Here is a 12,692-nt window from a genome sequence, read left to right on the forward strand (position 1 = left end):
CTTGGCGTCCGTCGTCCGTCTTCGTCGTCGTCCGTCGTAACCAAAGCATTTAGGACAAATCTGACAGGGATTAAAATGTTTATCAGGTCAAGATCTATCTGCTCTAAAATTTTCAGATGAGTCGGACAACCCATTGTATGGTTGCTGCCCCTGAATTAGTAATTTTAAGGAAATTTTGCTGTTTTTGGTTATTATCTTGAATATTAATATAGATAGAGATAAACTGTAAACAGCAATAATGTTCAGCAAAGTCAGATTTACAAATAAGTCAACATGACCGAAATTTTCAGATGAATCGGACAACCCGTTGTTGGGTTGCTGCCCCTGAATTGGTAATTTTAAGGAAATTTTGCTGTTTTTGGTTATTATCTGGAATATGATTATAGATAGAGTTAAACTGTAAACACAATAATGTTCAGCAAAGTAAGATTTACAAATAAGTCAATATGATCGAAATGGTAAGTTGACCCCTTTAGGAGTTATTGCCCTTTAAAGCCAATTTTTAACCATTTTTCGTAAATCTTAGTTACCTTTTACAAAAATCTTCTACTCTGAAACTACAGGGCCAAATTGAACCAAACTTGGCCACAATCATCATTGGGGTATCTTGTTTAAGAAATGTGTGGCGTGACCCGGCCAACCAACCAAGATGGCTGCCACGGCTAAAAATAGAACATAGGGGTAAAATTCAGTTTTTGGCTTCTAACTCAAAAACCAAACTTAAGCATTAAGAACAAATCTGACCTAGAGAAAATTGTTTATCAGGTGCTGATCTATCTGTCCTGAAATTTTCAGATGAATCGGACAACCCGTTGTTGGGTTGCTGCCCCTGAATTGGTAATTTTAAGGAAATTTTGCTGTTTTTGGTTATTATCTTCAATATTATTATAGATAGAGATAAATTGTAAACAGCAATAATGTTCAGCAAAGTAAGATTTACAAATAAGTCAACATGACCGAAATGGTCAGTTGACCCCTTTAGGAGTTATTGCCGTTTATAGTCAATTTTTAACCATTTTTCGTAAATCTTAGTAATCTTTTACAAAATTTTTCTCTTCTGAAACTACAGGGCCAAGTTCATTATAGATATAGTTAATTGTTAGCCGCAAGAATGTACAGTAAAGTAAGATTTACAAACACATCACCATCACCAAAACACAATTTTGTCATGAATCCATCTGCATTCTTTGTTTAATATTCACATAGACCAAGGTGAGCGACACAGGCTCTTTAGAGACTCTAGTTGTCTTTTGAAAGTGTCTCAACTGAAAGCACTTTATATTTACCAACAGGTCTTTTTGAGTTCATACATTTCAGTGTACCTGTTGTCATTCCGATTTTAACTAAATCTTTTGTGTCACAATAATATCTTGTTGAATTGCACAACTCTCCATCAGAGACCACAATGACGTAGAAGGGGCAATTAGAAGTGTATGTTTTTAACGCTGTAATGGTGTAATAGAATAGTTCTTTCTACTGTTTTCAACAAAACACATTGCTCTTGTTTCTCAGTCTTTATATATCTGTAAAGAGCTTTGTAGGTTTGATTGTCTTCCGTCGTTTTTTTGTCATTCTATTCTTTAAAGTAACCTTTGCTTGCCCTCTTCGTATATATTCCCTCTCTTTTCTAAGAACAACCTAGTTTCTACAGTATATAGGCAGTGCCATTTTGTTGCAGAAGGTTTACTTTACTAATGATCCTACAAGACGTTCTGTATAGATAATACGCACTACAAACTGTAAACTTTATATTAAAGAAAGCTAACAGATACTAATATAAACTGTAAACTTTATATTAAAGAAGACCTTACAGATAAGAATACAAACTGTAAACTTGGTATTAACAAATGCTAACAGATAGTGTGTTATATCAATATCTATAGCCGTAGTTATTGTAGGCAACAGTTGTGTTTTATATGTTTATGTTACAGTTCATCTGTATCAACAATAACTGTAAGTTTATTTCGTGAGTAGGATATTTGTTATCATTTGGTATTTACGTTTCTAACCCCTGGATACGTCTGGTAGATGTCAACAAGCAACGATTGGTAGTTTTGTGAAACATTTATTTTCTGTGTTATATTTTTGCCACTGATTGTTTATCTTTCAGACATATCTGATTGGAAAAGGTGATTGTTAGGTTCAAATTGGAACCAGATACTTCTCAAATATAAAGAATATATTATATTCTGAATAGAAATTAAAGTTTAAGACGAATATTACAAAACAAACCACTCTAAGTTAGACTTATTAGCGGGTTTTACTAACATGAACAAATCGACGGATGCAACATTTGCATGCTTACCTTTCTGGAGCACGCGATCGAGATCGAGATCAACCCAATTTTTAATTAAGTGGGGTTGATGTTGGTCAGTCTTTTGTTTTCTTTGTGTTTTGTGTACTAATGTTTGTCTGTCCTTTTCTTCTTTAGCAATGGTGTAGTCAGTTTTTTTGTTTTTGACATCTTTATGGTATCTGTCACCTCTCATTTTAAAGCTTAAACTTTGTTTTCAATTTACTAATTGCTGCAAATTTGGGATAATATTTTCAAAAAAGGTATCTACGATTTAAAGAAATCAAATATTTATTGTTGCCAATATCAGAAGTCTGGTTTAAAAGTTAATTTTCACAAGTTTTCGTGATGGTTGAAAAAGAAAAAAAGATTGTTAAAACTTTTGAACTCTTATAATCTTTAAATAACGGTTATTTGAGTTTCGTATCTATTTTTTTTCAAATGATAATGCATCATCATATTTACAAATAATTATAACCTTAGCTACATTTAAGAAGTTATTAGTCAGGTTGACTGCTGTTTAGCTTATGACTTGTATTTGAATATTATAAGATACACATTAAAGTACAACTAAATGGGCTAGATGTACAACCACTACTACGTATTTGCTACCAGCTGCATTTGTTTACTCCTGTCCTAAGTCATGAACCTGAGGTTCATAAGTTGTCGTTTGATGATGTGGTTCATACGTGTTTCTTATTTCTCGTTTTTTATATTGATTCGTTAGACCGTTGGTTTTGAATGGTTTTACACAAGTAATTTTTGGGGCCCTTTATAGCTTGCTGTTTGGTGTAAGCCAAACCTCCAAGTTGAAGACCGAACGTATGATTTTTTTTTCACAAATTGTGACTTGGATGGATAATTGTCTCATTGGCACTCATATCACATCTTCTTATATCTATAAATTGTTTACTATAAACTATGTTGTAACGTAACAAACAAGTAACATATTTCCGAACTTACTTACCAGGAGGACGTTGCAACATTTACAAAACAGTCAAAGTCGGTGTCTGAATATTTATAGGAAGATCCTGATTTAATGTTTCTGTTTTTAAGGAAACTACTGAAACAGGGTTTCTATATGGTACAACCTGAGACTACTATAAACCTGTCACTGACGTCATCTTTTTAAAAGTTATAGGACGCCATCATGATTGGGTAAACCCTTTTGGAATGTCTATGTAATATATGGTTATGGGTTTAAAATCACCACAGTTTCGTACTTCTTTCATCCTTTATAACAATGATGTTATATGATACATGTATAGTTGCTATCATCTACGTCATCTGGTCTTTGTTGGATTGTTGTCTCATTGGCAATCATATTGCATCACCTTATTTTATTCAAACAATATTACACAATAAACCCTCTGTTATAATTTACTTTTTGACTTTTCTATTTTGAGCTCATATGTTGCAAAATCCAGACTTAAACACGATGTGACATTTCTAAGCAAACAATAGTGGCATGTCTTAATATAAAGTAGAATCGTTGCACCTGCTGATTCTCCTATTGAAATGACTTCTATAATATTCTCATTTGTTCAGCTTCTGATTAATGTTTGATAATAACATGCAAGCATGTAGATAAGTTCATCCTCTTGACCTTTCCGCTGTCAGGCTAATATTGACAAACGTAATTATTGTTCAATATATAAAAAATTAATGCCTGTTTTCTACCGAAAATGATATTTTGATATAGGAATAAAATGAAATACTGACTTTTAAGTTACATTATCATAGAACTCATATCAATAAATTTATTTAAGGGCATGCGACAACCATTATTAGTAGGTTGCAATTGATTAAATGTGCATTGATGAAGTCTCGTGATATTCTCGTTACCAAGCTGACAAATTCATTGTTATATAATTATCATTGATGAATGATTCGGTTCGATAAGATTTATTATTTATTTCGATAACTCTGATTATAAAACGCAAATTGTGAAAAGCAACATCAGTTCAGGTGAGTGGTGGATACAGTAAGACAAGAAAGGGATCAATAACGCAGGGTTATTTCTTAACTCAGATTGATTGTCTCTGGTCATGTGACAACTTTTTAATGCTGTTCTATAAATTGAATTTTTGTGTTGTTTTAGATCTTGCTGTGCTGGAATTGGTATCTGAATATAGATGATAGTGATATGGATTAAAAAGATTACGAACTATGTTTAGTACATATTAACTGTATTATGACTATTGGATAATTGTTTGTTTCTTAGACAATGCAGAATGAATGTCTATTCCTGCTACTTAGCTCAGATTTTATTATTTTTATTCTATGACACCGGTAAGTTCTCTATATAAGTTAAAACATATAATTATAATTTCTTTTTTTCAAAGAAAATGTCGGCCACCAATTTAGAATAATGAAAATTATTTCATGAATATGACGCTTGTTTTCAATTCCTTCCGTTGTATGACATGGTCGAACGTTTGATTTTCTAAACTTCCCCGTTTTGAATTTACATTGAAATTCGATATTATTGTTGATAGTTGTTAAAATATCAATAATATTGACATTATGTTCACAAATCTGTATTTTTATATATAATTTGCTTCACTGTTGGACAAAAACAGCTGAACGCTATTTTTTACCTTAATGGTATGCATTTTCTTTTTTGATCTTTCTCGTTATGATTCTTCAAAAGAAAACTTTTAAAACAACTCTACCCCAACTTATAGGTTAAACTTACAGGAAGAAAAAAAAGTTTTGATGAAAGTGGTCTCTTTACTACGTTATTCCAGTAGAGAACGGGCTCTATTTCGAATTGTAATGTCGTGTGGTTTTAATTCTTTGCAAGTATAAATACATTTGTATTGGTTTTCTTTTTTTTTAATTTTGTTTCGAACATCCTTGTGATTGTTGTCAGTATATTTTTCACAATTAATGATAAACATATATACTCTCCAATACGGGTAGCAATAACGTCATAACAAAATGATTCAAGAGTGAGGGCCATTTGCAAAGAAGAGCAAATTGCTGACTTCGATGTCTCACTATTAATTGAGTGCATGAAAAGTTAATATTATGGAAAATAATTCAAAACTACAAAATATATTTAACATCACAAATGTAGTGCGCGCTTCATACAGAAAATATGATCCAATGCACACGCGTTGTTATACAGTAATGAAGACCTGTTATGGTTCTACTACATCTTGTCGATACTTTTATTTTGTAATAAATTATTGCTCAATGTCTAGCTTTTGTATCATTGTTTTAGAGGTTTAGAATAGTGAATTGAAACGTGGAATGTGTCAAAAAGACAACCACACTAGAGATCAGAAAACAGCTCAAGGGCCCCAATGGATCTCCAGTAAAGTGAGGAATTATGCACCCGGAGGCGGGCGTTAGCTGGCCCTTAAACAATAATTTATACTAGTTCAGCGAAATGGACGCTACACTAAACTTTAAAACATACAAATGAAACAATTTGAAAAATTAACTATTTTGGGGAAGCTAAAAAACTATCAAATGAATACTGTGTGTTTTTTCCCCTTCGATATTTGTTTTTGGTGCTACGTGTTCTTCTATTGAGTCAAGCCGTTTCTAGCTGATTCATATAGTTTTTTCCTTTATTCTGTTTTATTTCTCTAACAAAACAAGTGAAACATCGCAACAATCTTTTTGTACCTGTTTATTTTTTTATTTTGATGCATGGATAATCAGACCATATCTCCTTGATTTTTTACAATACATACTCCAACACACTGTAAGATATAGATCAATATTTCAAATCTTAGAACATTTTTATTGATATAATTAAGAAGTGAATTGACATTCGATAATCCTTTTTGTTATGCATCGTTAGTCAGTACTCCAATCGTTAGTTGATAGATATATATTCCTTTTTATGACAAAGGTCTAGATGTGTTTTCCCAGGATGATTCATTTCAAACAATTGAATTATGCCAACTTTTTTTTCACACAATATTTGTTTATCATGCATTGCATATACAGTTGAATAGCTAAATTTAAATTTTAAAAGCGAATTATATTGCTTTGCTATGTAAATCTGGTTAACTATGAAAATACGAAGTTTAAGCTAAATGGCCATTAAATGAAATGGAATCCCATAGAAACGATTACTCATTCATAAAATTCCATAAGATGCTGTATGAAATTCTGTTTAAAAAATAAAATGTATGAGCATAAGCCAAAAGCAAGTTCCCTGCAAAGCAAACACAAAAGATCATAGTGACCAACTTGTTGGTTGTACTTGAAAGATTGCAAGAGTATAGACAATATTCCGTTTTTCAAAAAACAATGAAAACAATATAAGCGATCATGACAGGCGAACTCAAAATTTTTCTCTAAAAATACAAGACATTTTAGTTCTTTATTTCAAACTGCATGCTGAACCCCCTTATACATCTTACAATAAGTGAACAACAATTATTACAAGAGACATGTGATCATAGCAACGATCTCAATCCAATATGAAATGAACTGCGATTTGATGATTTCTGCTATATATTTTTTTTAACACAGATCTTAAAACAGCCAGGTACAATGTAACGAAATTAATAAAAGCAGTACGCAAAACAATAAGAAGTACCAACAGGTTTCTTTCGTGTCGGTTGTCGTTTACACTTTTTCCATGACATTCATAGACTTTCACTCAAGTACAATTATTATCAGACAAGACAAATACTTTATTTAATCTTTATAGAAAGTGGTGAAACTTATTTAAGGATGGCCACTTTTTAAAGATACAACATCGTGAAAACACAGGTTACCAACAAGGAGAACACTCTATATATAAAAGAGTTTTGAGAGAATAAAATACAATTGTAAATAACACAAATATAAGTCAAATATCGTAGACTATGATTAAGAATAATAATGCGGTTATCTGCATTCTAAATGAACGTGGTTTTTTTTTATGATTTCAAATAATGTTTTCATAGATATACGAAGATGTGGTATGATTGCCTTTGAGACAACTTTCCATCCAAGTAACAATTTATAAAAGTAATACCTTTTTTCTTACTTATTTTTTGTTTTAAAGATACATTTTCAATATTCTTAATCAATAACTTGTTTAGAATATAATGATTACATAAAAACTCCGTATGAAGTTCCTTCAAATTAAATTTTTAATCTAAAAATTTTAATAATATGTCATTATTTCTTTATGTGTTACCCAAACAAGCAGCTACATTTTTCATTCACTCTTTTATCATTCATTTCATTTATTCACTTATTTCTTAAAACACTGTTCGTTTGATTCTGCATGCATGCATGGCATCTTGCCACTGTCTACATACAATTACATATAAGGTGTGCATTTCCGACACAATTAAAATTCCCATAGTTGTATGTAGCCAATTGGTGTTTAGGCAACTATTATGACATATGTTTCAATGCGTATCTAGTGCTCATTTAGTTATCTCTATTAGTGCATGAAAAGTCAAGTGTTCCCCCTCTAGAGGTACCACACTCTATAAATGCTAATACCATTGAAATAACGATATAACAAATAAATATTCAGAAAAAGTCTTTATTTTAAAAACTGAATTGAACCCATTCAAAATTATATCTCATGATGAATATTTATCACCAGTTTTAATGAACAATAAAATTTAAAACAAAATACTATTGATTCTATAGAATTAGGCAATATATAATTTGGTAAATCATCAAAAATTCAATAGTTCATATGTATGCAATTTTCATATTTATTATTCTATGCAGTACGAGATCTTAAAAAAATTAAATGTAAGAATTTCCAAAGCCTTTAGACTGTGAACAGTTCATATACGTATCGATTTTCTATTGATAATCTGAGAAAACTGTATGCCTTGTTGAATTCAGCTTTGACTTTTTTCAAGTTATAATTTCTATACAAAATTCGTTTCATCATTGTTAAAAAAATATGTTGACATAGTTACACTGGCCTAAAAAAAACAACTCGAAAAAAAATCTATGTAAATGAAGCTGTAAAGCATGGCTAATTTACTTGATACACAAGAGCGAAAGTTTTATCTTTACTACCTGAATGTTTCATTTTGACGATGCAGATTCCAGAAACAAGATGTATATTTAATCATCTGTTGCATTAGAAATAAACATCTTTTACATCAGATAAAATGATTAAGGACTAACGAAATGATCAACCAAATTTACATAATTGAATTTACATACTAAAATGTATATTTTGCACAGTTGAAAGTGGGTATTTCTATTTTTTTCTGTGGATTTTTATTGATCGGACTTAAATCAGTGTCAGTCATAAAGGTCAACTTAAAATTCAATTATAGAAAAAAACCAAGGAATTAACTTCATTGGTATGTCAGAATTGTACGAATCTGTGTTTCGGCCATATATCTCGCTTAATGTGTTGCATTTAAAATGACATGTAAGCCCTAATAGGAGAAGTCACATTAGCAGGAAATGCTAATCCCATAGGAGCACATGAGTCCAGCCCCCCCCCCCCCCCACACACACACACACCATTTTTGCGGGGTTCTTTTGATCGATCTTTAGTTTTCTACATGATAGTTTAAGGAATAAATATTATTTTTGTAGTTTATTGTAATGACATTGCCAGTTTATCTTCGATTGATGAGTTAGAATGTTTCATTGGTATTTTCCGCTTATTTTCTTAAGAATAATGTGAGCGATACTTTTAGTTATTTACACATATATAAAAAGTCCGGTTGGTTTGAGTATTCCTCCAAATATTTAACATGCCAACGCAGAGTAGAGGCATATACTGGTCAAACATGATGTAAAAAGAAGAATCTATAAAAAAAGAAGATTTGGTATGATTGCTAATGAGACAACTGTCCACAAGAGACCAAAATGACCAAGACATTAACATTTATAGGTCACCGTACGGCCTTCAACAATGAGCAAAGCCATACCGCACAGTCAGCTATAAAAGGCCCCGATAAGATAATGTAAAACAACTAAAACGACAAACTGTTTATTCTAACTGTACAGTAAGATTTTGCAAGGATTTTTTTTTATAAAAGGACTACTGCAAAAATAATTGGAAGTAAACCCATGTGGTCACTTAACACTTATCATTAGATAAAGAAATAACGCCAAAACTGTAACAACATCAGCATGTATATAGCGCCTTATGCATGGTTACAGTCAACTATATTAGCACCAATTACAAAAATAGTATGCTTAGTTTCCATGGCAATAAAGATTGTTCAATTAAGTAATATGAAGAAAGAGAATTTAAAAAAGACCACTTTAAATCATTTTGATTAAACAACAGAACAATTTTCTTGTTGAAACTGACAACAGTTGCACTCGTGTCACGAAGACTTTTTGCATACAAGAGAAACATATAACTTTATTATATCTGTATGATTTTTTCGTTCAATGGCATTCTACCCGTCCTGATTTATATATCATGCGTAACATCACAAAAATACTGAACTCTGAGGAGAATTCAAAACGAAAAGTCCTTAATCAAATGGAAAAAATCAAACGCTCAAACACATCAAACGAATGGATAATAACTGTCATATTCCTGACTTGGTACAGGCTTTTTCTTATGTTGGAAATGGCAGATTAAACCTAGTTCCATATTAAGCGTATGTCAAATGTGTCTCACAGACTACACAACTCCCCTTGAATAACATTTAATCCACATTATTCAGGTAAACAGTTTGAAAATAAAAAATGCACGAGGATTATATTTTATACGTTTTGATAAAATAATTATAAAAACATTATTTAAAGTCTTATTTAGATGAAATTTCAAATACCAGTAAAATTTAAAACCCACTTATTAAAGTCTAATATGGTGCATAAATTTAGAGTTTTAATACATGTACAAGGAGTACTATGTAGATGTAGGGTAAAGGTCAACGAGGCATCAAATCATCGACACAATTACCCATAAGACATCTAGCATATATATTGAAATTAATGTTTTAAATCTGGTATGTAGGGGAAATAATTATAAAATCAATTTTTATGTTTGTGTGGTAATTTCCGTTAAAGATTCAGGTTATATTTTTATTTTATACTTTCTATATGGTGACAGGAGTTGACATGATTGAATAAACTTACCGCAGGACCTCAAATCTGCATTATTTTTTGAAAAAATAAAATGTTATCATACTAGGATTATCTTTATCATGAATGTTTTTTGTTGATTTGATTTGATTTGCTAGACTAAAGAAGAAATATGTTGGTCGGACCAAGTGTTTATTATTGATGAAGATTAATATAGATGAAGATAAATAAATCTAAGACAATTTTAATTCACCACACACACAGCATTAAGAGAAACAAAATAATTAAGAAACACATGATAATTACTGATATTCCAAAATGTTTAAACCTGAAATTCTTGGTGCGAAGGTCAATACTGTGTGTATTCAGCCTTTACGTTAGTTGTTTTTGTGCTGTGTATCTATTTGATGATTCTTATCAACTATTTTTATAGCTTGTTCCTATGTTGTGCTGTTACATCACTTTCCTGCAAACCCTTTTCACCCCCGCAACATTCTGTAAGTGCTTTTACAAAGTCAGGAGCCTATAATTCAGTGGTTGTCGTGTGTTACTGTATACCATATTTGTTTTTCGTGTATTGTTTTGTATATAGATCAGGCCGTCAGTTTTCTCATTCGTGTCAATTTGATGCTTTTGTGTAGCTCGCTGAAAGTTGTACGTTGAACTGTAGTTTGCTTATCATTTTTTACGTCACTTGTTCTGTGGTATGAAGTTATCTCAATGGCATTAATACCTCATTATGTTAATTTTATATTGACAGTTAATCAATAATACAACTGATTTAAAACCGTAGCATAGCAAGCTTACTGTGCAAATTTTGATACTTCTTTTTACATTTTTTTGTATCATTACCAGTACAATCAAAAGTGCCTTTAACCTTCATGTTGAAATAATGCCCTAATTATACCAATTTAATATCGGTCTAATTTCAGTATTTTTGTGATTTAACTTTTTTCATATACTTCCATGCTATGTCCATGTATTTTTCGGTAAATTTCAGTCTAAATTTTGATCAATTTGTGTTATGGCAATATTTTATTTTTTAGTAAAAGGCATGATACTATTAAACCGGTTGTTTTTCAATTTAACATAAAGCGCCGCTATTAACACGTGCAAATATCAAACTGAGCAAAACAAATGACATGCAAGTTGTTAAGTTGCCTAGATTCATTGACGTAAACCCTCAGATTTATAAACAAACTATTTCCTTTAGAAAAATCCACAGGAAAACTTCAAGCAAGGTTATAAATGTTGACAATGAGAGTCACACCTTGTATCATATTGCTTTTTGCACCTCCGTCATAGATTTCTACGGAAAGACAAAAGATTTCGTAGAAAAAGATTCAATGGAAAATTACCACAAAGGTTGTTCATATTTTAAAAATATTTACAATATGACAATAGGAATCACACCTTTGTCATGTTTTTGTTGACATCTCCGTCATATATAATCATACTAAGACTTCTTTGACGTTATACGTCACACTATTTTTTTATGAGAAAATCTAATGGTAAATTACCACCAAGATAATGAATGTTGGCAATAAAGAAATGAGAACCACCCGTGTGTATATGTTTTTGTTTATTTTAATTTTTTTAAATTTTTTACACCTCAGTTAATAAATGCAAAATAATATTTCTTCGGGAAAACGTAGCACCTAGATTCATAAAATATTAGATAAGGCTTTTATACTGAAATTTATTCATTAATTTTAAACAAGAATTGCAAATTTGTGTGAATAAATGAATTTGTTTATATAGAATCTAATATCTGGTATTATGTAAATAAATAAAAGAAGTATTATTGTTAACTAAATATTTGTTTAATCATATGTTCGCGTGCATAAATCAGTTTAATTATTTTAATACAATATCATTATTGTTTGGTGAAAAGGCTGGGAACAAACCAACAAACATGATAATAGCATCAATCGAAATAACCTCTACACAACATAAAAAATAAATAAATAAAATAATGTTAGTTACAATTTATGAATTAAAAAGTTTGTAGCGTTTTTCCTGACTTACCCTCATTTGGTATTTACAAACAACAATTTGAAAGTCAATGATATATATAAAAACATAAATGCATGAATACGCATAGAGCTGTATATAAACCCAACATATATAACATTTTGTATTTAGGTCAAACGCGCGTTTCGTCGACTCATCAATGACGCGCTAATCCAAAAAAATTTAAAGGCCAAATTAAGTATAAAGTTGAAGATCATAGAGGACCAAAATTCCTAAAAATTGCCAAATACAGCTAAGGTAATATATTCATGAGGTAGAAAACCCTTAGTGTTTCATAAAATCAAAAGTTTTGTAAACAGTTAGTTTATAAATATGACCATATCAATGATAATTCATATCATCACAGAAGTGCTGACTACTGGGATAATGATACCCT

The 12,692-nt window shown here is 30.9% G+C and overlaps 1 protein-coding gene across 1 annotated transcript in view; it reads left to right on the forward strand.

Moving 5' to 3' along the window:
• Nucleotides 1-4,250: 4,250 nt before the first annotated feature.
• LOC134725412 (uncharacterized) overlaps nt 4,251-12,692 on the forward strand; it is a 60,724-nt gene continuing 52,282 nt past the window's right edge. Inside the window, exon 1 of the mRNA XM_063589215.1 lies at nt 4,251-4,585. Within this exon, the coding sequence (XP_063445285.1) occupies nt 4,528-4,585 (58 nt within the window). The 5' untranslated portion in view covers nt 4,251-4,527. The remainder of the gene's footprint in view (nt 4,586-12,692) is intronic.

This window comes from Mytilus trossulus, chromosome 7 (genome assembly GCF_036588685.1).
Source record: "Mytilus trossulus isolate FHL-02 chromosome 7, PNRI_Mtr1.1.1.hap1, whole genome shotgun sequence".
In the NCBI taxonomy this organism is placed as follows: domain Eukaryota; kingdom Metazoa; phylum Mollusca; class Bivalvia; order Mytilida; family Mytilidae; genus Mytilus; species Mytilus trossulus.